The sequence below is a fragment of the Phyllostomus hastatus genome, unplaced genomic scaffold, assembly GCF_019186645.2.
Source record: "Phyllostomus hastatus isolate PE091 unplaced genomic scaffold, TTU_PhHast_1.1 phas_contig_495, whole genome shotgun sequence".
Lineage (NCBI taxonomy): Eukaryota > Metazoa > Chordata > Mammalia > Chiroptera > Phyllostomidae > Phyllostomus > Phyllostomus hastatus.
This window is the reverse complement of record NW_025333895.1, coordinates 7,536,171-7,560,443: the sequence shown is the minus strand read 5'-3', so window position 1 is coordinate 7,560,443 and position 24,273 is coordinate 7,536,171. Positions and strand designations below refer to the sequence as shown.

The window sequence follows — 24,273 nt, the reverse complement described above, 5'->3', positions numbered from 1 at the left end:
CCGGAGGAGAGGAACTGCCTCCAGCTGGTGGAGGGTCTGGAGGCCAGAGGCCCCGTGTTCCCTTCCGGCTCGTTCCCGTGGCGTGACAGTGGCCAGGCCAGCGCGCCCTGTCTGAAAGGCCAGCTGCCCCCAGCGCCGCACACAGAGCGCATGTGCCCCCGAGGCCCACGGTGCTGGGGCCCGAGGTCTGAGTTGTTAGCGAGTCGCTCGGTGCCCCGGTTGGACTCGGACCGGGACAGTCCGTGGGGGGGCTCATTGCAGGCGTCCCCACGCTCGGGGAGTCGGGGGCACGTGGCGTGTGGGCTCAGTCCTCGTGCCCCACTGTCGGCCTGGGGACGGCCACCGAAGGAGCTGCTGGGGTCGTCGCCCACGGAACAGGGTCACTTGCCCCTCGTGGGGCAGACGCCGGAGTAGCCCGTGGGTGTCATTGGTGGACTGGTTGGTCTCTGTCCTCACGGAGCTTCCAGCCTGATGGTCAGCCCGTGCCTCGGTCCACTCTGAAGGGCCCAGGCGGTGAAAGCAAACTGGAAGGTATGTGTGTACGGGTCTGGCGGAGGAACACCCCTGAGTGCGGTTGGCGGGGCGGGTGGGTGACTGTCTCGCACGGGAGGGCCGGGAATTTGAACGTTGCATCTAACGCATCCCATGGTGTGCTTGAGTGTGACTGCTATGTTACAGAATTACACACGCGTGATTTCATAATACAAGATTTGGTGTAGATTCCCAGCACATAGAGAAGGGGCGTTACTCGTGCCGGACCCCCTGTGTGCGCACTCGGGACGTAGATATTTAATACGAGGTCGTGTGGACAGAAAGTGGGGTGGGGGTGGGGGGAGAGAGTAGAGAAATGGCAGCTCTTCACAAGTACTTGATGCTTGTCGTGGAAAAGGGTTGGGTTGGGGTCGTGCTGTTCTGAAGGCAGAATTCCGCTTTGCGCATTTAAGACTGTTCCAACTCCGAGTCACTCAGTCCACAAGTGCAGCGGGTCCTTATTTAACGTCATCGTCAGTGCTGCAGCTTTAAGCAGCGTGATGTAGAATGAGACCATTTTTACTGTCGGCTGAGGGACGTGAAGGGGCTGAGGTCCCGCGGTGTCTCGTCAGCAGTGCCAGGACGTGACGTTGCGGGGACTGAGGGGCTGCTGGAGCGCCCGCCGTGCTGGGCGCAGCCCCGATGGGCCACGCTCCCTTGCTGGACGGATCTCGTGGTCTGGGGGGAGACGTGGTCAGCAGCAGTGACCCCGGGGTAGTGGGGCTGTGGTGAGGGACACAACGAAACCGAGGCTGCCGAGAGCACGGCACCGGGCCCCACCCCGCCTGGGACTCGGGAGTGGAGGGGGTTTGTACGCTGGTTTGGAGGTAAAGACGCAGCTTGGGGGGCAGCAGGTCCTGAAATGGGGGTGGGAGTGGCTCGGCTGAGAGACTGAGGGGTCAGTGGGGCCTGGTGGGGCGGGCGGCCGGTGACGGCCCCGCATTGCTCCACTCCTGGGGCTGCCTCCAGGGCCCCTGGAGCCTGCACTCCGTGCCACACGCTGTGCGGGGGCGCAGGGCCGCGGCGTCTCCTCCGGTCCCCACTCAGCCTGTGAGGAAGAGGTACCGTGGACACCAGAGACAGGATGGAGAGCCACCAGCTGCACAGCCGGTCGGTGGCAGAGCTTGGGCTTGCACTCGGGACCCTCGGATCCCCCGGAGCCTCTCCTGACCATCCACTTCCTCTCCGTCTGTTTATAGCTCTGATGCAGACAGTTAACGAAAGGCAGAGGTTACCAGTTCCACACAGCACAAAGAATTTCCAGCACCGGCTGTCCAGCAGTGTAGACAGGGAGAGGCAAGCGTGCCCAGCGAGGGTGTGTGTTCCCGTGGCGAGCAGATGGCCGCCTGTCAGAGCCGGAGCGGGAGGCGGTGGGGGCCGGTGGACACCGGACTTCTCTGATTGCGCCTGGGTTCCCTCCACTGTAAGACGGCTACTTACGTACGTGTGTTTTTTTCCCCTCCAGTGACCATGAAGGACACCAGGTTGACAGCACTGGAAACGGAAGTACTGACTGTCCCCAGAATAGGTAAGGGATCAGCTCAGTCCACTGGTTCAGGAAGGCAAAAGGGGATCGGTCGTCTCGTCCACGGCTGTCCTGGTGTACGTGTTTCTTGCATGCAGGGTTTAACGTGTGTGGTTCCAGCTGCTTGCCAGCAACTGGACCGTCTGTGGCACAGGTGGCACACACAAGGCCTGCAGGCTGAACCCGGCCCTCCACCTGGTTTTATCCGGCCCGGCACCTTGTTTCTACCTGGCAGCAGCGCTGAGTCTCGCTTACCTGTTAAGGAGGAGTCACATTTATACAGCCCTAACGTTACCTTCGGCCCTTTGAGGGCGACCACGAGGCTGATGTGGCCCCGGTGAGAATGAGTTTGACGCCCCTGGTCTATGGCATAAAGTAATTGGTCAAATTACTGATGATTATTAATCGCTTATTTGGTGCCGGCACTGTTAAGCGCATTACTTTTCTTCACAGCCACGCTTTTGGTGCACCCGCTGCTTAGAGGTGCAGAAGCGGGCTCTGGGACGCTCGCTGCTTCCCCTGAGGTCACGGGGCTGGCACCTGGTGGGCCCGTGGCCCCAGCCAGCCCTGACAGCCAAGCTGGGCTCTGCTCGCTGCGCTCGGGGGAGCCCGTGGGCTGGAGCGAGTCGTTCAGCCTGGGCAGAGGCGCTCAGCCCAGGCCGGCCTTCCCGGTGCGCTTGGGCCCACGCACGTGAATTCGGTGTGGACCACACGTGCAGCCTGGGCCCTGCCCCGTGACCTGCTCTGCAGCGCGGCCCGGGCCCCAGGCTGCTTCTGTAGTGGGCATCCCGCAATGGGGGGGACGGGACGTTGATTCTGGGTTCCTTGCTCCAGAGCTTCCAGTTTGCTGGCAGAGGAGCCGTAGAGGAGCGGGGTGCGGGCAGGAAGGGGGTGAGAGGCCGCTGCTGCCTTGTCTCCAGGGGCGATGAGGGGCGGGGGCCGGGGGGACCGCAGAAGGCTGGTGACATCAGTGGTTTGCCGATGGGTGAGGTGAGGGCAAGAGCGGTGAACTGACGGAGGTGTCACCTAGATGTTTGCTGTAGACTGACGGTCGTGCCTTTTACTGAGGCCCAGAAGACTGGGGACAGGCTTGGCGTGGTAGTGGGTGCTGAAAGCCATGGCCCCTGCGTATAAATAGCATCGTCTGTAGCCCTGCACTGGGGCATGCGGCCGCCAAAGATAATCCCGAAGTGGATGGAATGTGGCCTTGGCACGCAGCTGCAGAACTGTATTAACCCAGATACTCACTTCTGGCCTGTCCTGGCTCCTCTCTTCCCTGTACTTGGTTCTTCCCGAGTGGAAGAGAGACTTCCACGCCATTCTCAGACTTCCATGGCCGGCAGTGGGCGTCTCAGGTGCCCGTGGTGCTCACCACTGAGTGTCTGTTTCCAGCCCCTCGTCCGTCGGCTGCGGAGTGTGTTTAGTGCGCGTGCCGCTCCCCACCCCCAAGTCTGGCCCCAGCCGGTCCCCTCCTCCCCTGTGCGCCCTCTGAGCCCCGGCCCTTGCTGAGTCCGCCGCCTGCGTGGCGCCCTGCACTCAGGCCCCCAGGAAGCGTTCGTGCCAGTTCGAAGAGGAGAGGTGCTCCCGCCGTGGGACTCGGTCCAAAGGCTCGTGATCTGATGCCTCGGGGACTTGAGGAGGTCAGATACCCTGAGCTTGGGTCGCTTAAAGAAGAGTCGCACACGAAGCCCAATCTTGATTATTCTGTTCTGGGGATTAGAAAATAGGGTTAAAGGGTAGAATTTTAGACCCAAAGAGAAAAAAGCTTGTTGCCAAAAATATTGTAACGTGTTTTAGGTAAAACCTCATTTTTTGCCTTCTGTGAAGCATTGGAAAGAGTAGGCTTCAGAAACGGGACCTTTGTGCCTGGTTTACTCACATTGTATTTGCAAACTGCAAAACGAGCTGAGCAGTCCGAGCTGGTCAGCCCTGACCACTGCCAGGGGGCCTGGATGGTCGCCGCCTTTGTTGAGGGTCGAGCTCGCATCCCTGTGCCCGGGGGGCCCAGCCCCGACAGGACTGCCCTCAAAGCACACACAGACAGCAGCGCCTCCGCCTCCGAGACTGAAGCCCGAGACTGAGGCCCGGCGAGGAGCAGTTCCGCTGGAACAAAACCGAACTCAGGGACAAAACGCTTTTAAACCTGAGGGTCGCCTGTGACTTCCCCGAAGCAGAAACGAACTCGGGCTAGAGGGTGAGCGTGGTGCGAGAGCGCCGCCTGGACAGGGGCCCCGGGGATGCCCGCTGGTGTCTGCGTGACGGCCCCACAGTGCCGCTCAGCGAGTGCCCCGTGGTGTGGGCGCTGCTCTGGAGTGAGCCGCACACCGAGCCCCGGCGAGCCTCCCCGGGAGCCCGCCGGCCGCCGCGATCTTCACGTAGAGTGGCAGTGCCGTGTGGCGGCAGGAAGGCGGAATTTGTCTCTCTTCTCGGTTTCGACCTCTTCTTACCAGTTGTAAGATTTCTGAGCCCTTTCAAGTTGTCCTGGTGATTGCCCTGGCTGGGTGGCCCAGTTGGTGGGAGAGTCATCCCCGGCACCGAGAGGTTGCCGGTTCGATTCCCGGTCAGGACACACACCTGAGTTGCGGATTCCGTCCCTGGTCGGTGTGCTTACGGGAGGTAACTGATCGACGTTTCTCTCGAGAATCAGTGACGTGTGTGTGTGTGTGTGTGTGTGTGTGTACCCTTGCGCAAGGATGAACAAAAACAAAACCAAAACCAAATTGACTTCGTGATTTACCTGTAAGGTTTCTATTTATAAGTGTGACCCCAGCAACTTCCTACTTCAGGATTTGTTATCAAAATGCATTTAGACATCTTATTTGGTTTTTCTGGCTGATGAACTCCTGGTCCACCAAGGGCCAAATCCGTGGGTATTCCCAGGTTGTAATTAAACTAGACCACAGGCGACAGTTGATACTGGGCAGTGTCTGCAGTCACTGCTACTTGGAATTTGGTGTCCTTATGGGAGGAGCTTAACTCTTGAGCGTAGTGTCTCTCCAACAGGGCTTATGTGTCACCCAGGTAAGAATTACCTGGGGTACTTATTAAAGCGTAGATCCCTGAGCCTTGGCTGTTGTGGCTTGCTTGGTTGGAGTGTTGTGCCATAGCCAAAAAGTTGCTGGTTTGATTCTCGCTCAGGGCATGTACCTGGTCGTGGGTTCGATCCCTGGTCCTGGCACATATGGTCCCCTGGCCGGGAGGAAACCCACTGATGCTTCTGTCTTGCATTTATATTGCTCTCTCTCCCTTCCTTCCTCTCTAAAAGCAATGGGGGGAAATGTCCTCAGGTGAGGGCAAAAAAGAAAAAAGCAGATTCCTCAGCCCCAAATTCAGTTCTGGAATGCGTCCAGGAAACCGCGTCTCTAACAAGCATCCCAAGTGATTTTGACGGACTCTCAAAGCCCACTAACTTCCGGTTCAGCTTATCCAAAGAAAAACAAGTAGAAATGAAGAGTATGTTTTAATATGGCTGCAGACAACATATATTTATTGGCCTTTTGAACTTGGCCACCTGTGTCCTGCTTTACCATGGGACCATGGCAAGGTTATTATTATGTTTTGAGTATCCGCATTTTCATTTGTAAAGGAGGCTAATACTGTTTGTCTCGCAGAGTTGCCGTGAGGGTCAAAACCACAGGCTGGCCTAAGGTCACATTTAGGGGGCGGGGTTTTGGGTCCAGGCAGATATGGGCTCGCATTTCAGTTCTTCCCTGGTTTTGCCTCTTGCAAGCTGTGTGAGCCCGAGCCAACGGCCCGGCCTCCGTTTCTGCCCCTGTGAAATGAGGACCAGGGAGGGAGTGTGTCTGACCGTGTGTGCAAAGGCACGCGGCTCTGTCTGGCGGATGGCCGCGGCGACGGCCTGTGTCCGAGCGCAGCCCTGGAGGCAGAAGCGGGGAGACGCAGGCAGCGGGTGCAGCCACGCTCGGCGAGCGGGCTGCCTTTCCGCACCTCCGGTCGCTGCAGCCACTCCATGCCGTAGAGATCTGTGTCGTGGAGCTTGAAGGTCAAGCTTGCCCCGACGGCCCTTTCCTGTAGCCAGTGACGGGAGCACCTGCTCTCCAGGTGGAGAGGTGACCCGTGGTGCAAACTCGGTGTGGACCTTAGGGGCTGTGACCTCACCAGCTGTACCAGCCTTTAGGCACTGAGAGGACAGTCGAGAAGAAATACTGTGCCTTCAGTCCTTTTTCTGAAAACAGTTTGTCCGCTTCTTAGATAGGTGGCTTGAAAAATGAACGTAATCTTAGCCAAAACCCAGGCAAGAATCAGAGGTAGGGTAACGGGCTTGGCCCCTTCGTCCAGGTGCTGTGATGCTGTGACGGTCGGTCCAACCGGTGTCGGCCTCCTGGTGCCTCCGCCCCACACCTCCTCGGAACTCCTCTTCGAGAGCGTGTGCGGGGGTGGGGGGGGGGATTGTCCACGCACCCCGGCTGCGGTCGTCAGCAGAGCTCCGGACTCACCGTTCACGGCGCGGAACACGCGGGCTGCTTCGCCTTGCAGGTGGTTTCCTGTGGGGAGAGACGAGCCCATTTCGTCACGCTGTCGTCTTCCCTTTCCCCAGTCTGGCTGCGGCACCGATGAGGAGCCCTCGGAGCCCGTGACGCGCGTCCTGGACCCGGCGCCGCGCGTCCGCGGGAGGAGATGGCCCAGCAAGCCAACGTCGGGGAGCTCCTGTCCATGCTGGACTCCCCCATGCTGAGTGTGCGCGACGACGTCACCACCGTCTTCAAAGAGAACCTCAATTCTGGTGAGCAGGGTGTGCTCCCCTGGAGGGGCTCCCAGTCCCGCTGAGAAGTGGGGGTTTTCATCCCCACCCCTGCACGCACACACAGTGTCTCCACAGCCACCAGTGAGGAGCACACGCTCACCTGTGGGGCTGCTCTGGGGCCGTGCGTTGGCGGCTGTTAGGCGCAGGATGCTGGGACGCGCACAGAGGAGTGCCGTCTGGTGGGCAGCCGCGCGGGCCGAGCGCCGAGGCTCCTGCCCTTCCTTCCGCCCTGACCTCCCTGACTCCGCCCTGCCCAGGGGTTTTGAAGCAAACCCCAGATACACAGTTTACCTGTAAATCGTACGTGATTTTTAATGCGAGAAACGCTTAACCTTTCTTTAATCGGAGGAGAACAATTTAAACAGTACCCAGTTTTGTTGACCAGGTTGGCAAACATCAAATGTTGGTCATAGAAATGGACACTGTGCCCTGGCTGGTGTGGCTCAGCGGAGTGAATACCGGCCTGCAAGCCAAAAGTTTGCCGGTTCGATTCCCAGTCAGGGCACAGGCCTGGGTTGCTGGCCAGGTCCTTGGTAGGGGGCGTGTGAGATGCAGCTCATCAACGTATCTCTCACACATTTATGTTTTTCTCTCTTTCTCCCTTTCCCTCTCTCTGTAAATAAATAAAATCTTTAAAATTTTTTTTAATAAAAAAAAGAAATAGACCTTATCTGCAGGAGAATAAATTGGAGGGCAGCCTTTTTTGCAGGCTCTGTCATCAGTGCACAAACATGTACCATTTGCCCCGGCTGGTGTGTCTCGGTGGGAGAGTTGGCTGTAACCAAAGGGTTGCGGGTTTGATCCCTGGCCTGGGTGCCTGGGGGAGGTAGCTGGTCGATGCTTCTGTGTTGCATCGACATTTCTCTCTCTGGAAAGCAATGAAAAAAAATGTCCTCAGGTGAGGATAAAACAGAAAAACAAAACAAGAAAAACCACTTCAAAACATATACCATTTGCTTGCTGACAAGAATCAGCAGGTAAATGTTTCATTATAGCCTGAAGTGAACTATAGTAAGAAATTGGGAAAAGCTAGGTATCCTCCAGTGGGTGAGTGGTTACCATAGTTATGTGGAGCCACACGGTGGAGAACGGGGTCAGCAGAGAGGAGAGGGGAGCGGGCCATAGGTGCCGCCGGGGGAAGGCGCCCGCACCGCCCCGTTGGAACAGTCAGAACACTCGCACGGGCTGGGGGCACAGGGACGGGTTGTGCGCATGTGCAAGCGTGTGTGAGAGAGAGAGAGAGAGAGAGAGACTGAGATTCCACGGCAGGAAAACCTTTGCCAGGATGTGGACCGGGGTCAAGGGTGTTTCTCTGCGAAGTGGGTTGGGAGGTAGGAGCGAGGAGACTCTTCCAATTGTATGTGCTTTCCTACAGTCTGAATTCTTCACAGTGGACGCGGGTTATTCTAATTAAGAAAGTAATAGGAAAGAAGATAGAATCGTATGTGCTTTTATGGATGCTTAGGCAAATACACTTGGTATTAGTGTTAGACCCAGATTAGCGTAAGGAGGAGACTCGCAGGCTTCGGGTGGCATGCAGAGGAACGTTGTTCTGGATTCTGACAGGCAGCTGTTTGAGGTCACTTTAGGGCGTTAAAGGAAATAGCTACGAGAAGCTGCCCTTTTCTCTGTTTAGACCGCGGGCCGATGCTCGTGAACACCTTGGTGGACTACTACCTGGAGACCAGTTCTCAGCAAGTTCTGCACATCCTGACAACCCTGCAGGAGCCACACGATAAGGTACCTGCCGCGGGGGGAGCGTCCCCGCGAGGGGCGCCCACCGCTCGCTCCTCACGCACGCCGTGCCGGCCGGGCGCCCGCTCCTCCGGCGCTGCCCGCCGCAGAGGGTCTCACGCGCAGGTGACCAGCACACGTGCAGAGCCCCGGCAGGACCTCCCTTTCCAGGACGGCTTACAAAACGAAACAAATTTCAGAGGCTTGCTAAGATCCCGCTGTGTAAAGAAACAGTGCCGGTTTGATCCGTGAAGGGCCCCTTGTCGAAACCACCCGGCGAACGGGGTTTTCAGCTTCTCATCGGTCTGGGAAAACCCTGCGTGCAGTGACCGAGGGGAGCCCTGTGGAGGAGGCCTGTGTCCCAGCACTCAAGGGTCCTCGTGTTCTGCTTTTCGTTTTGCTGGTGGGAGGTGGCCAGCGGCACTGTAGTGGCAGGCATTGCGACGTCTTGAGTTCCTGTGCTGGTGACTTCACCAGAACTGGAAGGCCTTGCCATTGTCTGCCTTTCACAGTGTCTTGTTGTTTCACCCTGGGCCGAATGTGAACTTCTGCTACTCCCTGACCGATATGTGGGGCCCGGCCTTGGTGCTGGGCTACCGTGGCAGGAAGTGGCTGTCTCCAGCAGGGTCCCCTCCCAGCCCCAGCCACGGCTGTGGGCTGGGGACCTGTGGTTGTGGCAACAGGTGGCCAGTTGGTGCTTCAGAAAGGGGGTCCGGGAAGGAGTGTTTTCCAGGCCTGCCGGGGGAGGTGGACCCTTTTCCGGGGAGGGCAGCCCGGCTGCCCTCTCTCAGGCCAGACGCAGCAGTGTTTGGTCCGCCAACATGGGGCACACATTCTTGAGTGGGATCCAGTGCCCGCACAACCCTCGTTCCGCACCAGGGAAGCCGGGGGGCGGGTCCATGGCTGTCGCCTGTGTTTGTGTGAGCCTCCTGCGTTCGTCGAGGGTTTGCTTTACTGAGACGCCTTTCCGTTCTCTCACATTCTTAGCACCTCTTGGACAAGATGAACGAGTATGTGGGCAAAGCCACCTCTCGGCTGCCCACCCTCTCGCTGCTGGGGCACGTCATCCGGCTGCAGCCGTCCTGGAAGCATAAGCTCTCTCAGGCTCCGCTCCTGCCTTCTCTGCTGAGATGCCTCAAGGTACGGTGGCGGCAAGGGCTCGCGCGAAGTGGCTTTGTGCGCGTGGTCCCTGAAGTGCGGAGTCGCTTCCAGCGAGCGAGCAGCTAGATCTGAACTTGGAGAGCCTGAGAACTTCCAGGCACCTGGTGCTTCTGCCTGAACGCCAGAGGCGGGACTGAGCACCTTCGCGGGGCGCCACTGTTGAGTGGCTTTTGTCCGAGCGCGGCTGGCGGTGCTTCACTCTCAGCCCTCCTCGGTTCCATCCTCGCTGACCTTCCCTCCCTGAACACGCGCTGGTTTGCCTTTGGGAAACCCCACCCCCACATGCCTCTCAGCTCCGGGGAACGGGGCCCAGAAGGCCCTCCAGCATTTAGGGGCGTGCCTGCCCACAGCTGCAGTGGGGGCGCCTGCTGAACTGCACCCTGCCTTCTCGCCCTGCCCTCAGGTTTCCTACGTAGTCCAAGCGTAGAACTACATAGAACCTTCTGGCCTGAGTGCTGGTAGCGGCTTGCAGAACTACTCAGGGCTCTTCGCTTAATCTGTTTCAGTTCCTGGAATTATTTCCGATCTGTGAAGTAACCAAACGTGGTTGAGAGGAAGCGCCTGCCCCTCACAGAGCCATGGAGAAACCCAGTGGCGCTCACTGTGCACGGGCAGTGCCTTCGGACCCGTCCGAGACAGCGCCCTGCGGAGGGTGTTCCTCTCTGCCAGCAAGGGAACTGGGTGCTTTGTGACCCCTAGAGGGGGTCTCACGGTGTCACTAGAGAGAAGGGAAGGGAAGGAGAAAGAGGGAAACATCAGTGTGTGATTGCCTCTCACATGGCCCCCAGTGGGGACCTGGCCCTCAGGTACTGGGGCTGCGGGGACAGGGAGAAGAGTCCGAGCGAACCTCTCGCCCGAGAGCCCTGGTCACCCGCACCTGGTTGCGCGCATGCTGCTGGGCCTAGTGCCACCCCCGACAGGTCACCTGGCCCGCCCCTCCCTGTGCAGGTGGACACTGACGTCATCGTCCTCACGACCGGGGTCCTGGTGCTGATAACCATGCTGCCGATGATCCCACAGTCAGGGAAGCAGCACCTGCACGACTTCTTTGACATCTTCGGCCGCCTCTCGTCGTGGTGCCTGAAGAAACCAGGTAGGGGTCTCCTCCTGCGCCTGCCGTGCCCTGCCTCGCGGTGCTCTCGTTACCGATGAGCAGGGTGCACGGGAGGGACCTGCGAAGGGGTGTTGTCCGGAACCGGTGAGGAAGCAGCCTGATGCGTCCGCCCGCCGTGGGCAGGAGGGGAGGCACGGCCGTGGAGGGGCCTTTGTTCTTCTGTTGGCTCCGAGGGCTGGTGGGAGGGGAGGCCTGACCTTCGGGGAGCTGAGGGTGGCGTCGGCCTGTGCAGCGGGAGGCCCGGGGTGAGTGCCCTGGGGACGGTCCTGCCGCCCCCTCCAGTCCGCTGGGACGGAGTGCAGCTCTGGGGTCTGAGCGCCTGCTTGGGGGTGGGCTGGAGTGGCGCGGAGCGTGCAGAATGTCCCGTGCGTCCTCCCGCTGCACGTGCAGTGGGTGTTCCCCGCCTCGGCAGGTGGCGCGGCTCTGCTGGAAAGACGCGGAAGCTGTTAGCGCGTGAAATTCAGGCTCTCGGTCACCCCACGCGCGATGCTCACGCCGACAGGGAGGGCGGGTGTGTGAGCCTGTGAGACAGGCCCGCACGTGCCGGTCACGTGGGCAGCGCCGCCTGGGGGCGGGGCGGCCTGCCCGGACAGGGAGGGGTGGTGTGTGCACGGGGGACGCGGGGGTCTCCCCTGGGCCCAGGCCCGGCCGGATGGAGCGAGTTCTGTCTCTTGCGCTCATAGCTTGCTTTAAAGCTGGTTTCGGGGTATAGTTTCCTCACTCTGCAGTTACAGACTTGCATAGCTGGGAGACTCCATGCTGACTTTACAAGGTTCTCACACGCTGGCTCACAAATGTCTAAACCTGGCCGTGCACCCGCACCGTGCGAGGCACCGAGAGTGCAGACGTGAGAGAGACAGCGCCCTGCTCAGGGAGCGCATGCCGAGCAGGGCGACGGACGGGGGACCAGCAATGTCAGGGACAGCGACCGTCATTACAGAGGCAGCTCGCGTGGTGGGAATGCCTGGGGTCCTCCGGGAGGCATGGCCAGGGAGGAGGGCGGAGACGGTCAGTGAGAGCCTCCGGGTCCCTCAGAGTGGGCCGGAGTGCATCCTGAGGCCACGGGGAGCCCCCATGGATCTGCACCGGGGAGTGTGCTGAGCTTGCATCCGCGTCGCAGGCCGCCTCCCTCTCCGGGGCCAGGTGGGGCGGCCCGCGCCAGCCTCGGGGCCGCGTCTGTTCGGCGCCCACCGGTCTCGTGTCCGGCTCCGAGTCTCCCCTCGATGGCTTCCTCTTTAGGCCACGTGGCGGAGATCTCCCTCGTCCACCTCCACACCAGTGTTTACGCTCTCTTTCACCGCCTCTATGGCATGTACCCCTGCAACTTCGTCTCCTTTCTACGCTCGCACTACAGCATGAAGGAGAACTTGGCGACCTTTGAGGAAGTGGTCAAGGTACGTGAGACGTACCTGGGCAGACAGGCTGCGTTTGCAGCTTCTCTGTTCAGTGGTAGGCGGGGCATTCGGAAAAGAAATTCTGCCTTTCCCCCCGACTAAGCCCCCCAGACCACGGCCCCCAGACCACGGCCCCCTCCCCAGCCCCAGGCCCCCGCTGGTCTCCCTCCTGCCTTCAGAGAGACCTGCCGGTCCCGGACGGTTCTCCCAGACGGGGCCCTGCACCGCGGGTCTCCTGTGCCCGGCCTCCCTCCCTCGACGCGGTGTCAGAGGCCCGTCCGCGGCCCACGGCCCGCAGCAGCACTCGTGCTCGTGGGTTGTCCGGGGGGTTCTGTTGTGGGCAGACAGCACCGACGCCAGGCCTTTCACCTGCCCACTGACCCCTTCCAGCCGATGATGGCGCACGTGCGGATTCACCCGGAACTGGTGACCGGGTCCAAGGACCACGAACTGGACCCTCGGAGGTATGCACACCTGCCGGCGGCGGCGTTACTCTCAGGACCTCTCGGGAGGTGGAGCACGGGGTCCTTGCGTGGTCGGGCTGTGGTTTCCCGTCCGAGGGAAGCATCTTTCGGGCTGGACTCTGGGCCCCTCCTCTCTTCCCTTCCGTCTCAAGCCGCACTGGGCTGAGCGTCGGCGCGCGCCCTGGGGGGTGTCTGTGTCCAGGAGCCGGGTGCCTGGGAGTGGAACGGCGGCTCCCGCCGCAGGCGCCCGTAGACGGCTCTCTAAATGTCCTCGCGGGCTTCCTCTGGGGCTGCGGCCGTCTGGGCCGCGCGGTGGTCTGGGCGCGGCTGGGAGTCCGAGGCGTGGCGGGGGACGCTGGGCCAGGCCTGCCGCGCGGTGGCCTCCAGGGCTCCCTGTTCCTCAGCCCCTCGGTCCTCGGGTCTCCCCCAGCGGCCGGTGTGCACGGTTCGTGCTCTTACGCGGCTGTGCCTGGTCTCTCGTGGGTGGCGTTTTTCTCTCCGACTAGCTTCTGGTGACTTGGTGCAGCCATTGTAACTAGGAAGGACCCAGGCGTGTGGAACTAAGGGCTAGTCTCTGACGGGCGTCCTTGCGCTGGGGCGGTCCTGCCTTGTTCCCGGCGGCTCGCGGGTCCGTGGCTGGCTGCAGTCAGCACTCCTGCCCATGTCACTAGTGAACGGGCCACAGCCTGCACTTCTGGACGCTCTTTGCCTCTGACAGGTGGAAGAAGCTAGAAACCCACGATGTCGTGATCGAGTGTGCCAAAATCTCGCTGGACCCTACGGAAGCCTCGTACGAGGATGGCTGCTCCGTGTCTCACCGCCATGCAGCCCGCTGCCCCCGCCACCCCGCCGAGGCCCCCGCCAGCCCTTACGCCGACACGCCGAACAGCTACGGTACGGGGCGGGGGGGGGGGTGCTGCTCTGCGCTGCCCCTTGGCTGCTGGAGAGCAGCGTGGATGTTCGCTGACTTGACTTTTCTCCACCTGGAATGAGACTCAGTTCGGCTCCTAGGAGTTGTTTCCCAAATGTTTAAAGCTTGAATTTGCCTCCATTTTGTCCTGACCAGTTCCTCTTTCCAGTGTAGTGTAGTCCCAGGTCCATGATCCCTCCCCAGTGGCGGAAGCGTGCCATGCCTTCAGTGCTAAAAACTGAGGGTGGGCGTGAGGCCCCACTCCCCGGGGGCCTTTCTGCTTCCCGGCGCTGCCCCGACGGGTTCGAGGCGGTGGCCGGCCAAGAATCCGGCCGGTGAGGAGGGGTGAGGAGGCCGGGCTGTCTGCGGGCGCCATCCCCGACGCTGCCGTTGGCGCATCTTCTCGGCCCCCCTGAAGCACAGCCGGCAGCGAGCCCCACCGAGCTGCGTTTCCACGGAGCACTCCCAAGTGTCCCTTTGTCCCCACGGGCGTCCTGAACACAGAGCACTGAGTGCCCTGGGAGGTCTGGAGCACTGCACTTCTTCCCAGAACAGCCAGAGGGCGCTCACCGGCGCTGCACACTCTTCCCCTCTCCTTGCAGGGAGTGTGACTTCCACCCCTCGCTCCGAGGCCCGGCCCACGTCGTCCAGCACGCCAGGGCAGCTACCTCCGCCCCTGAGCCTCCCTGCACCCCCGCGGCTGTCCACGGAGCCGCCGCAGGTACGGTGTCCAGTGGTGTGCCCGCTTTTCCCCCGCTCGCGTGGAAGCTGACCAGTCGAGTCAGGATTTGGCATATGGTCTGGGAAGATCTCACGCTGCTCGTTCCAGGATGAGTTATTTTGAAAAGTATATCGACAGAACTCACTTGGGTCTCTCTTAGGGTCTAGACTTAGAAAATGCAACCTGTCTTTTGGTGAAGCTTTGGCGAGGTGCCCTCTCCAGTGTGGAGGACCGTCAGTGGTGGGTGTGACCCTTGGGTGACGCGGTGTTCGCCCCGCACTGCTGACGCGCCCCGTTGCCTCCCCAGGCCGCGCTCTGGAGCCCGTCCGTGGTGTGTGGCATGACCACTCCTCCGACCTCCCCTGGAACTGTCCCTCCCGACGCGTCACACCCTTACAGCAAAGTCTTCGGTATGTGTGTCCTAGGTGGGGTTTGGGGGGGTGGGTTGGGCCCGCCTCCGATGACCAGGAGTGGTCTCGTAGATCTGACAGTGACTTTGGGGGCCACTTGCAGTGGTGACCCTCATGTTGACACTTAATGCAAACCTCTGGGCTTCCAGAACATGTAACGTGAACCAAAAAAAAAATAAAATAAAAAAGACTGACCCAGCGCCGGCTGCTGTGGCTCATTGGACTGAGCCCCAGTTTGCGAACCCGAGGGTCACCTCTTCGATCCCCGGTCAGGGCACATGCCTGGGTTTCGGGCCAGGTCCCCATTAGGGGGTGTGTGAGAGGCAACTGAGCTGTTTCTCTCACATACCAATGTTTCTCTCCCTCTCTTTTTTGCTCCCTTCCCCTCTCTCTCAAAAGAAATACATAAGGTTAAAAAAGAAAAAAAGATTGGCCTAGATCCCCAGAAAATTAACTCGCGCTTCTTTCTTCGCAGTAACCGGTGGGCTGGGAATAATGCGGCTGCTTTTCTAGCGATGGGGCTCAGTGACCGCATGTTCTGTCCTTGTCTCTGAGCAGGAGGAAGAGGGACGCCCCTGGGCACCCCCGCCACCTCTCCTCCTCCGGCCCTGCCCTGCCACGCGGACGACTTCGTGCACGCACCCCTCACCCAGTCCTCAGCCGCGCCCCCCCGGAAGGTACGCTCGGCCGCCCGCGGCCCACACTGGGGACTGCTCGCAGACCCGCCTGGCGGAGCCCGTTGTGCGAGATAGGACTCGGGCCTGAAAGGGGCGGGTTGGAACCAGGACGTCTGAAAACAGACTCACCAGCAGGTCTTCACGTGAGGTCAGCTGACTCGGGGGTCCCGGCGCCCTTCTGGGAACCCGCTAGGTCAGAAGTCCTTCCGCTGCAGTCCTGAGCTGTCCCTAAGCTGTCGTCCGTCCCCCGACTGCCCTGGGCTCGAGGTGGAGAGACAGTGGCGGGTGAAGAGCCGGCCCCCAAGCACAAATCCCGGCAGGCGCCCACCTGCTTCCTTGACGTGTTCCAGGGCAAAGGAGGACGGCAGACTGACAGAGCTAACTTGGACGTGTGTGCTGTAGGGAGCAGTGGAAGTTACTGGTTTGATTAAGTCCCAGCCCCGGGACCGTGTGTGAGATCTTCTTTCCGGTACGGAGGAGCACACGGCCAGCGGGTCACTGCTCAGCGGCGTGGCGGAGATGCGGGCCCGCGAGGCCATTCCCCCTGCTCCCCCCCGCAGCGCAGCCCACTGTGGAGGACGGCTGGGGGACAGACTGTGGTCGTGCAGACCTGAGTATGTGTCCAGCAGCTACTTTCTTAAACGATGGACTGAGCCTGTCCCTTCAAGACAAGCGGCGGACAGCAGTGGCTGCAATGACGATATTCACTTCCCGATGAAATTGGGGCATTGAAACACTGGCAGCTGCCCCCACAAGCTCGGTAGCGCCCCCCAGACTCGCAGGATGAGGCTGGAGTGTCTCGAGAAGCTTGGCTGGGAACCTGAGTTTTCGGTGCTGGACAGTGAAACCCTTCAACCCGTCCGTATAACCTGGCGAACCTAAGTGACACATGTAGTGCTTTCTAGATGCCCTGAGCGTGGCGCTGCAGCGCCTGCGCAGGCGAGAGGCGCGTTCCGGGCACGAGGCAGGCCAGTGGGTGGTACGCAGTGTGAGAAGTGAACTGCTGTGGTCCCAGACCTCACTTCGTAATCACCGTTTAAGAAATAACCCGGGGTCAAGTTCGGATGTGACGTCAAAGGTGGTTGTCCACAGTCATCTGAAAAATCTGCTGACACACCTTTACCACCGCTCACCCGTGGGGCCCAGGGTGCTCTGGCTGCGCGTGAGCCAGAATGTGCCGTGCTGCCGCAGACTGAGGGGGGCGGGGGCGGAGGCCCCGCCGCCTTCCGCCACGGCCGGCCGCGTGGGGACGGTGGAGGCGCGGAGCAGCTCCACGCTCCCGGCTCCTTTGTTCTTGGTCAGGGAGGTAGAGGTGGGGGTTTTTTTGGCTTTTGTTTAAAATAAAAATATGTGGTGTTTATGTTTACATGTAAGGGGGTTGTTATTTTTAAGTGAATTAATGACCTTTAAAATTTCAATTTTAATGCAGTAACTATCGCTAGATAAAACCACATAAACAAAAGCTCTTGGGATTCTCATTAATTTTTAAGACTATGAAGGCATCCTGAGACCAAACAGTTTGCAAACCCTTGGGCTAACCGTTCAGCTCCTCTCTAATCTAACAGTGTGGACAGGTGGGCTGTTCCTCTTACGTCCGAGGACACGCACCCAGCTCTGCTGTGGGACGTAAGCGGTGCCTGTCTTTGCAGGAGGAGAGACCGGACCCGGCCCGGCCCAGCCTGCACAGACAGCAGCACGTCCCGAGCGACCGAGGGCCAGGTACAGTCCCCCGGGGCCGGGGACCACGGGCCTCGCCTGCCGCCTCCGGGCGGGCCGTGTGTGGACACGGGGGCGGTCTGGGAAACTGCAGGGCCCGGAGGCCCGGAGATAAGTCACCAGACCAGTGCTTCGTCCCGAGAGCCAGCCTAACAGCGACCGCAAAAACCGCTTTCAGCCGCCTACGGTGCCGTGCCCGTGTGTTGAGCTGGCCGGACTGGCGTTACCTGTGCTCTGAGCGTTGAGAATGGAGAATTTTGCGTTCTGTGGGGGTAGTTTTCTGGCACCTTTACTCGGGTCACCGGTGGAGTGTTAGCTTTGTCCTGTAGCCCCGGGGGAGCGGCCCGGCCTCCCGCACTGTCCTGCAGGGGGAGCCGAGCGGCCCCTCCGGTGCGGCGGACGCCGTGCCGCTGGGAGGGTGGTGGCGTGGTCTCTGGTGCGCTGCTTGGACTTGCGTTGTCTCGGTTCCCCTTTAGAAGAGCTCTCCGGCAGCAAAGGCTCGGTCACTCTGAGTGACCTCTCGGAGTTCCTGGGCGACCTGGCCTCTGAAGAAGACAGCATCGAGAAGGACAAGGAGGAAGGTACGGGGTGTGGGCCCCGGGGCTCACCGTCAGCACTGCCGGGCTCCCCTGGCTTTTCTTCCCAGGGGGGAGGGGGAGGTTTCGGTCTGGGTCCACTGCCAGGGGGCGGGGTGCTGCTTTGGCTCCGTCCTTCCGGCCCCGCCCAGCCTGCCCCAGGTGGCCTGTTTACCGTAGTGTCTCTTGTCTCCCTCCCTCCTCTCAGCGGCGATATCTAGAGAGCTTTCTGAGATCACCCCGGCCGACGCCGAGCCCCTGGTCCCTCGAGGCGGCTTTGACTCTCCCTTCTACCAGGACAGCCTCCCGGGCTGTCCGAGGAAGACCACCCCTTCCACCGCCTGCGGTGTCACGGGTGCCTGCGTGCACCCCGAGCCCTTCAGCGCCTCCCTGGACAAGCTGGGGCCTGACACCCCGAAGCAAGCCTTCACTCCCATAGAGCTGCCCGGCGCGGGTGCCGACGAGGGCCCCGCCGGGCCCGGGGGGCGCCGGACCCCCCTGGAGACCAGTATCGTCACTCCCAGCCCTTGCAAAATTCCGCCTCAGCGGGGCCCGCGCCTGGGAAGTGGGCAGCCTCCCCTCTACGACCATCTTTTCGAGGTGGCATTGCCAAAGACTGCCCACCACTTCATCAGCAAGAAGACCGAGGAGCTACTCAAGAAAGTGAGAGGAGGCGCAGAGGGAGACTGTGCCCCCTCTGCCTCCCCGCTGGAGATCCTGGACAGGCTCATCCAGCAGGGGGCCGACGCGCACAGCAAGGAGCTGAGCAGGTAAGGCGCTGGCGGGGCCCCGCCCCCTGCGGGGTCGGCTGTGGTGGGAACCCAGAGGGCGGGGGGTGCAGGCGGGCCGGGCCCTCACCTAGAGGCCAGGCCGCTGCTCCTCCTGTTTGGTCACCTGCTCCTCCGGCCTGTCGCCGTCTCTCACTCGTAACTGTGTCACGCACGTTGAACTGGACCACTCCTTATACAGTGTTTCATTTTCACGTGAGTCTTTACGTGTAGGCTGGTGGGGCCACCGCGCCGTGGGGATGTTCAGAGGTTTCACACTTGCTCTCAGAGTTTGAGGGTGAGGTGGTGGTATTTCAGATGTAGGGACATCGGTCGCAATGCCCTTCTTTGTCTAGCTGCAGGTGGCCGGTGACAGGTATGCAGGCGCAAGATAAAACCCAGCCACCTTTCAGTGCAAGTTCAGGGCGGTCCCCTGCCCTGCGGGTGGCACACGTGGTGTCTTAGAAATCTGTCAGATGCACGCCTTTTGTTGGTAATGCTCACCTAAGGACGTGTTCATTGACTTCAGAGAGAGAGGAGGGGGCAGGGAGAGAGGGGGGAAGTACTGACGCGCGAGAGAAGCATCCATTGGTTGCCCCCTGTACGCACCCTGACCAGGGATCGAACCCGCCACCTGTTGGTGGATGGGGGCGGTGCTCCAACCAGCTGAGACGCCCGGCCAGGGCCCAGCCTTTCTTTTATTACCCTTTTCAAAGGGGTAGGGGAAGTTTGAAACCATTCCTCAACACGTTCTTGGGGAATGTTAGTTTTTGGTTTTCTTCTCTAAGTTAACCTAAGGTAGGATTTGGCAGAAGTTGTGAGAGTTAAGATACCTTTTCACGTGACATTTGGTGTGATGGGCCCAGGTACAGTACCTGCCTTTTCTTCAAACTCGCGTGACAGGAACGTCTCCCCCAGAGCCCTTCCCCGTGTATTTTGGCAGAGAGGGCGGGGGCCAGGCAGCTCTTGGTGTGCGTTCGCCAGTCGCTGGCGGAGCTGAGCAGCACCCACGGGTGCAGAGTGAGCTCGGCCGTGGGGCCTCTCCACGCCGGGGACTGGGGTCACGCACTCCGGGGCGCTGGCCCCTGGCGTGGCTCTGAGGCTCCTCCACTGAGTCCAGGTGGACTTGGCATTGGAGGCTTCCTTATGCCCCGAGGAAGTGATCTGACCCCGCTGCCATGGGAAGTCCACGTACTTTGTGCTGGGTAAGGTCAGTAACTGTGTTCTTCAACGACTCCTTCCTAGGTTGTCTTTACCCAGCAAGTCCGTCGACTGGACCCACTTTGGAGGTAAAGGAGTTACTTGAGCCCCACGTGCAGCCCCCGTGGGTCCTGCTTGCTCGCTGCCTTTTCTGTCCGGGAGGGAAGGGGCCCCGCAGGAAGCAGACCTCCCCTGCGCTCCCGTTCCTCTGCGTGTCCGGCCCAGGCCATCTCGGGGGTCTCGCACAGTCAGTGTTTGCTGGTTTTGACAAGTGGCGAAGAGCATGCGCTCCGTGCCCCTGGCAGGGGAGTTGCAAAGAGAGCAGGCCTCCCGCCAGGCTCCCCCGGGCCAGCCCCAGGCGCGGTGAACAGATGAACAGAACCGGGGGAGTTCCTGGGGGAGAGCACACGGGGGGGTGGGAGGGGAGAAGAGGGTCGCTGGGAGTGTGTGCCTGTGGTCCTGGCATGTGGTGGGGACAAACAACGCTCTCAGAGAGTCACCCCACATGGGGCCCTTTGCGACCCTTTAGAGGGAGGTAGGTGGTAAGTGTCGCCCCGTCTCCCTAATGTGTGACGGGTGCTGGGGACCAGGTGGTCATTTGCTGAGTAAACGGCAGGGTGCCCCTCAAAGAGCTGGCTTCTCAAGCTGACGGACCGGGGTGGGCGCCCGAGTGAACGGCGTGTAAACAGCATCTCTGCCGCCCTCCCTCTGCTTTAAAACCAGGCTCTCCCCCCGCAGATGAGGTCCGCACCCTCCGCAACCAGCTGCTTTTACTGCACAACCAGCTGCTCTATGAGCGCTTCAAGAGGCAGCAGCACGCTGTCCGGAACAGGCGGCTCCTCCGCAAGGTGATCAGGGCGGCGGCTCTGGAGGAGCACAATGCAGCCATGGTGAGCGCCGGGGGTGATGGTGGGGGTGGAGGGCACCCGTGGTCCATGACGAGCAGCCCCTGAGCCGGGTCAGAGTTCCTCGTCCTCGCGAGGCTCCCCGGTGGCTCCACAGGCCGCCGGGTCCCTGAGGGTGACACGGGAGCGGCCGCGTCTCTGGGCTCCCTTGTGGATCTTAGAGTCCGTGGGGACAGTGGACTTTTTTGTGCTCGTGATTGGCTGTGATGGCAGCAGGGTTAAAACATTTCATTTGTCCAAATACGCAGCCAGCTCTCCTGAAGCCACTCGGTGGCCCAAACCCTGGGGCGCAGTTGTGAAGCCACAGGCTGGTTGGGAAGCTGGGCCTTGGCTCTGCGACTGAGGGACGTAGCCTCCCGGAGCCTGCCGCTGGCCTCTAAGACAGAGGGACAGCGGTGCTTGCCGAGTGCCTGGCTCAGGGCGGGCGTTCCGTGGCGGTGGGATTCTGGAGGTATCGGGAGCAACTCGGTCCCTGAGAGAAGTCTTTTAGGCAACTTAACGTCCGTTTGCTAGTGTGACACTTGGCAACCCTGGAGCTAAAGCCAGGTTGGATAGGAGGGACCGTCAGGCCCGCGCTGGAAGGCAGCTGACATGATGACATCTTTCGTCTCTGCCAGAAAGACCAGCTGAAGCTACAGGAGAAAGACATCCAGATATGGAAGGTCAGTCTGCAGAACGAGCAAGCCCGGTACAGCCAGCTGCAGGAGCAGCGGGACACAGTGGTCAGCCAGCTGCACAGCCAGATCAGGCAGCTGCAGCACGACCGGGAGGAGTTCTACAACCAGAGCCAGGAGCTGCAGGTACGCGCTGCAGCGCCCGCAGCCCACGCACATGGGGCCCGGAGCCCCTTGCCCGTGTGGCCACCGCGAACTGCTCTTGTCTCGGAGGCCACGCCTGCCGGGTCTCTGGGCAGGTCCGTTTCGTGTGGAGTGGAGGCTCCCGGCGCCCTCGGCGTGCCAGTGACTGTACCCCGCCCCCCGCAGTCAGACAGGCGGCTGGCACTTCTGCCAGCCAGGTAGACCCGAACAGTGCAGGGAGTGCTGTCCTGACAGCGCAGCGCCCATCTGAGACACCGTGCGTCAGTTCAGACGTTTGGAAGGACACGGCCGCTCACCAGTGCTGTTGTGGGCGCGCCTCTTGGGCACTGCGCAGCCTCGGACCCCAGAGCCGCCCGCACGTCCGGTCTCGTGGTGGTGGTGGTGGTGGTGGTCCCCGGTGTTTTTATCCCACTGACCACAGAAGCTCAGCTTCGCAAGGGGGCGACGTCATCCGTGGGCAGGGATGTGTCACACTGAACCTGAACGACCTCCAGCCAGTAGTGCACGTGACGACCAACAGATGGCGCTGTGTTCCCCTCAAAAATAAAACATCCCGTAGCAGCACCCTGGGGTTTGCTGTGCAGCCCCAGGGCTCTGGGTGCAGTTTGGGAAGCAGGGGTCCGAGGCCTCTTTTTCCCCTTGTTAGACACTCAGAAACCCACCGTAACTTACTTTAAAAAAAAAAACAAATAGTTTCTATTTATTTTTAGAGAGGAGGGTGGGGAGGAGAAAGAAAGGGAGAGAAACATCGGCCCACCACCCAGGCATGTGCCCCGCCCGGGAATTGAACCACCAGACTTTCAGTTCGCAAGACAACACCCAATCCCCTGAGCTGCACCAGTCGGGACCGTGACTGACCTTTAAAAACTAAGAATGAGTTCGCGGCGGCCCACTGGGGAACGAGGCCCCGGGGGCAGCCCGCCCGCCAGTGCTCTGAGCTGAGGTGTCTCTCCGGGCAGACAAAGCTAGAGGACTGCAGGAACATGGTGGCGGAGCTGCGGCTGGAACTCAAGAAGGCCAACAGCAAGGTGTGCCACACCGAGCTGCTGCTCAGCCAGGTGTCTCAGAAGGTAGGAAGCGGGGGCCGGGGCTGTGCCCCGGCGGGCGGTCTTCCTTCAGACGGGGCTGGCGTGTCCCTGTGTGTCTGTCGGGGGTTCCCAGCAGGGAGTGAGTCCGCTCCTGCCCCCCGGGGGGCAGTTGGCCGGGTTTAGACGTGTTTCTGGTGCTGTTAACACGGAGCGGGCAGGTGCTGGGGGCGCTGCTCGGCTCCTGCGTGCACAGGGTGGCCTGCCGGCAGGGAAGGCCCACCTGAGCCCTCGCCCCGCGGGTCCTGGGAGCGCCTGCCCACACCTTCGGCGTGCGGAGGAGCCGAGTCTGTTCAGGTGTTGGAGCTGCGGTCCCTCTCTGTGTGGGACTCACTGTGCAGCTGGCAGTCACGTGGTCAGGAACAGGTGGGCCTCCCCTGGGGCTCGGTCCCGTGGCCTGAAGGTCCCTGCTGGGTCCTGCCCGTGGCCCTCTTCCAGGCGTCCTGGCGCAGCCCCGTGGTGCGTTGCGCTGGTGCCTCTCCCCTTCGCCGGCACAGTCCCGAAGTGCTGCTCTGTCCGTGTTCGTTGTTGCCCCGAGGCCTCCCTCCACACCGGCCAGGTCGGGGAGCTTGAAACCGTGGGCGCTGTGGATTCCGCCTCACGCCGACGCTGTGCCCTGGCTGGCTCCCTGTCTGAGGCTCTTTCGGTGCTTGTCCCTGTGTCTCGGTCAGCTCTCGAACAGCGAGTCGGTGCAGCAGCAGATGGAGTTCCTGAACAGGCAGCTGCTGGTCCTCGGGGAGGTCAACGAGCTGTATCTGGAGCAGCTGCAGAACAAGCACTCGGACACCACCAAGGTAGGCCGGGCGCGGGTGCCAGGCCCTGGCCTGTGGGGCCGAGGCAGCGTGCAGGCTGCGTGTCCCGGAGTGGCTCTGCAAGGCATCTGCTGGCGGCGGGCGCCGCGGTCCCCCGTCCCTCCCCGCCTCTCCCCGGCCTGGCGAGCCGAGCACTGCTCACCCGAGCTGCTGCGCGCTTGTTTCCCGGGTTGGGTGGCTTTGAAGTTCAGTCAGGTGTCCTTGAAAGCACCTGAGGGGGACTGGTGCAGAGGAAGTGACGAGAGGGTGGCCCTTCTCCTGCCCCGGCCCCTTTTCTGGGGCGGTGGGGGGAGGAAGGGGGGGGATGTGGAGCTGGCTCCATGTCACGTGACGCTCAGGACCGTGGGTGCACACTGGTGAGCATGCGCCCCTTCCTTCTAGCGCGGAACTGAGTTCCGGCGGATGGTGGTTCAGCCCGCGACAAGGCCAGCGTGGGACGGTCTCACGTTAATTAGTGCTTCCCGGTGGCGCTGAGACAGGAGTTTCGTGTCACTTTAGAAATAGCCTCGGGTGACGTGAGTGATGAGTTGGGAACGGCACTTCAATAGCAGGAGCTCAGATGTGCCCTGTCACCGACTTCCCTGTCATACCCGGGCTTCTTTGTGGGGCTGCTGGCGCCCGCGCCGTGTAAGGCACCCTTTCCGGCCGAATGCAGAGCGCCGTCTTAGAACCGGAGGAGCAGCTTTATAATGGAGCTGCTCCTCGTGTCTCAGCTCCTCGGCTCTGAGGTTTTTATTTCTCAGTTCCGACTCCCTTTGGAAGGAAGGTAAACGTGGGACTCTCTCCGGAATCCATCTTTCGCTTAATCTGGAAGCACAGTGCGTGGCTTGGGAGACAGAGGCAGGAAACAGACCAGCGGGAGAAGAGCGCCTCCGGACAGGTTACTCAGACGTCGGCAGGTCCCTGGCGTCCCCTGAGAGCGGCGTGGCCAGGCGGCCTCTGTGCCGCCCGAGGTTCGAGCACCTGCGCACTCGGGGCCTCTCTCGAGC

General features: G+C 61.1%; 1 protein-coding gene across 6 annotated transcripts in view; it reads left to right on the top strand.

Annotated features, from left to right (window-relative positions):
- TSC1 (TSC complex subunit 1) overlaps positions 1-24,273 on the top strand; it is a 39,654-nt gene that overhangs the window by 7,456 nt on the left and 7,925 nt on the right. For 3 of the 6 annotated variants that reach the window (XM_045845974.1, XM_045845978.1, XM_045845973.1), the window contains exons 2-20: positions 1,997-2,059; positions 6,615-6,800; positions 8,458-8,561; positions 9,543-9,695; positions 10,665-10,809; positions 12,070-12,224; positions 12,615-12,688; positions 13,407-13,582; positions 14,201-14,319; positions 14,627-14,729; positions 15,288-15,406; positions 17,056-17,125; positions 17,599-17,703; positions 17,906-18,467; positions 19,710-19,753; positions 20,388-20,554; positions 21,187-21,369; positions 22,347-22,457; positions 23,144-23,266. In XM_045845974.1, coding sequence (XP_045701930.1) covers positions 6,695-6,800; positions 8,458-8,561; positions 9,543-9,695; positions 10,665-10,809; positions 12,070-12,224; positions 12,615-12,688; positions 13,407-13,582; positions 14,201-14,319; positions 14,627-14,729; positions 15,288-15,406; positions 17,056-17,125; positions 17,599-17,703; positions 17,906-18,467; positions 19,710-19,753; positions 20,388-20,554; positions 21,187-21,369; positions 22,347-22,457; positions 23,144-23,266 — 2,619 coding nt within the window. In that variant the 5' untranslated portion in view covers positions 1,997-2,059; positions 6,615-6,694. Of the gene's footprint in view, positions 1-1,730; positions 1,847-1,996; positions 2,060-6,614; positions 6,801-8,457; positions 8,562-9,542; positions 9,696-10,664; positions 10,810-12,069; positions 12,225-12,614; positions 12,689-13,406; positions 13,583-14,200; positions 14,320-14,626; positions 14,730-15,287; positions 15,407-17,055; positions 17,126-17,598; positions 17,704-17,905; positions 18,468-19,709; positions 19,754-20,387; positions 20,555-21,186; positions 21,370-22,346; positions 22,458-23,143; positions 23,267-24,273 lie in introns of all 6 variants that reach the window. The other 3 variants (XM_045845976.1, XM_045845975.1, XM_045845979.1) reach the window with 2 other exon arrangements.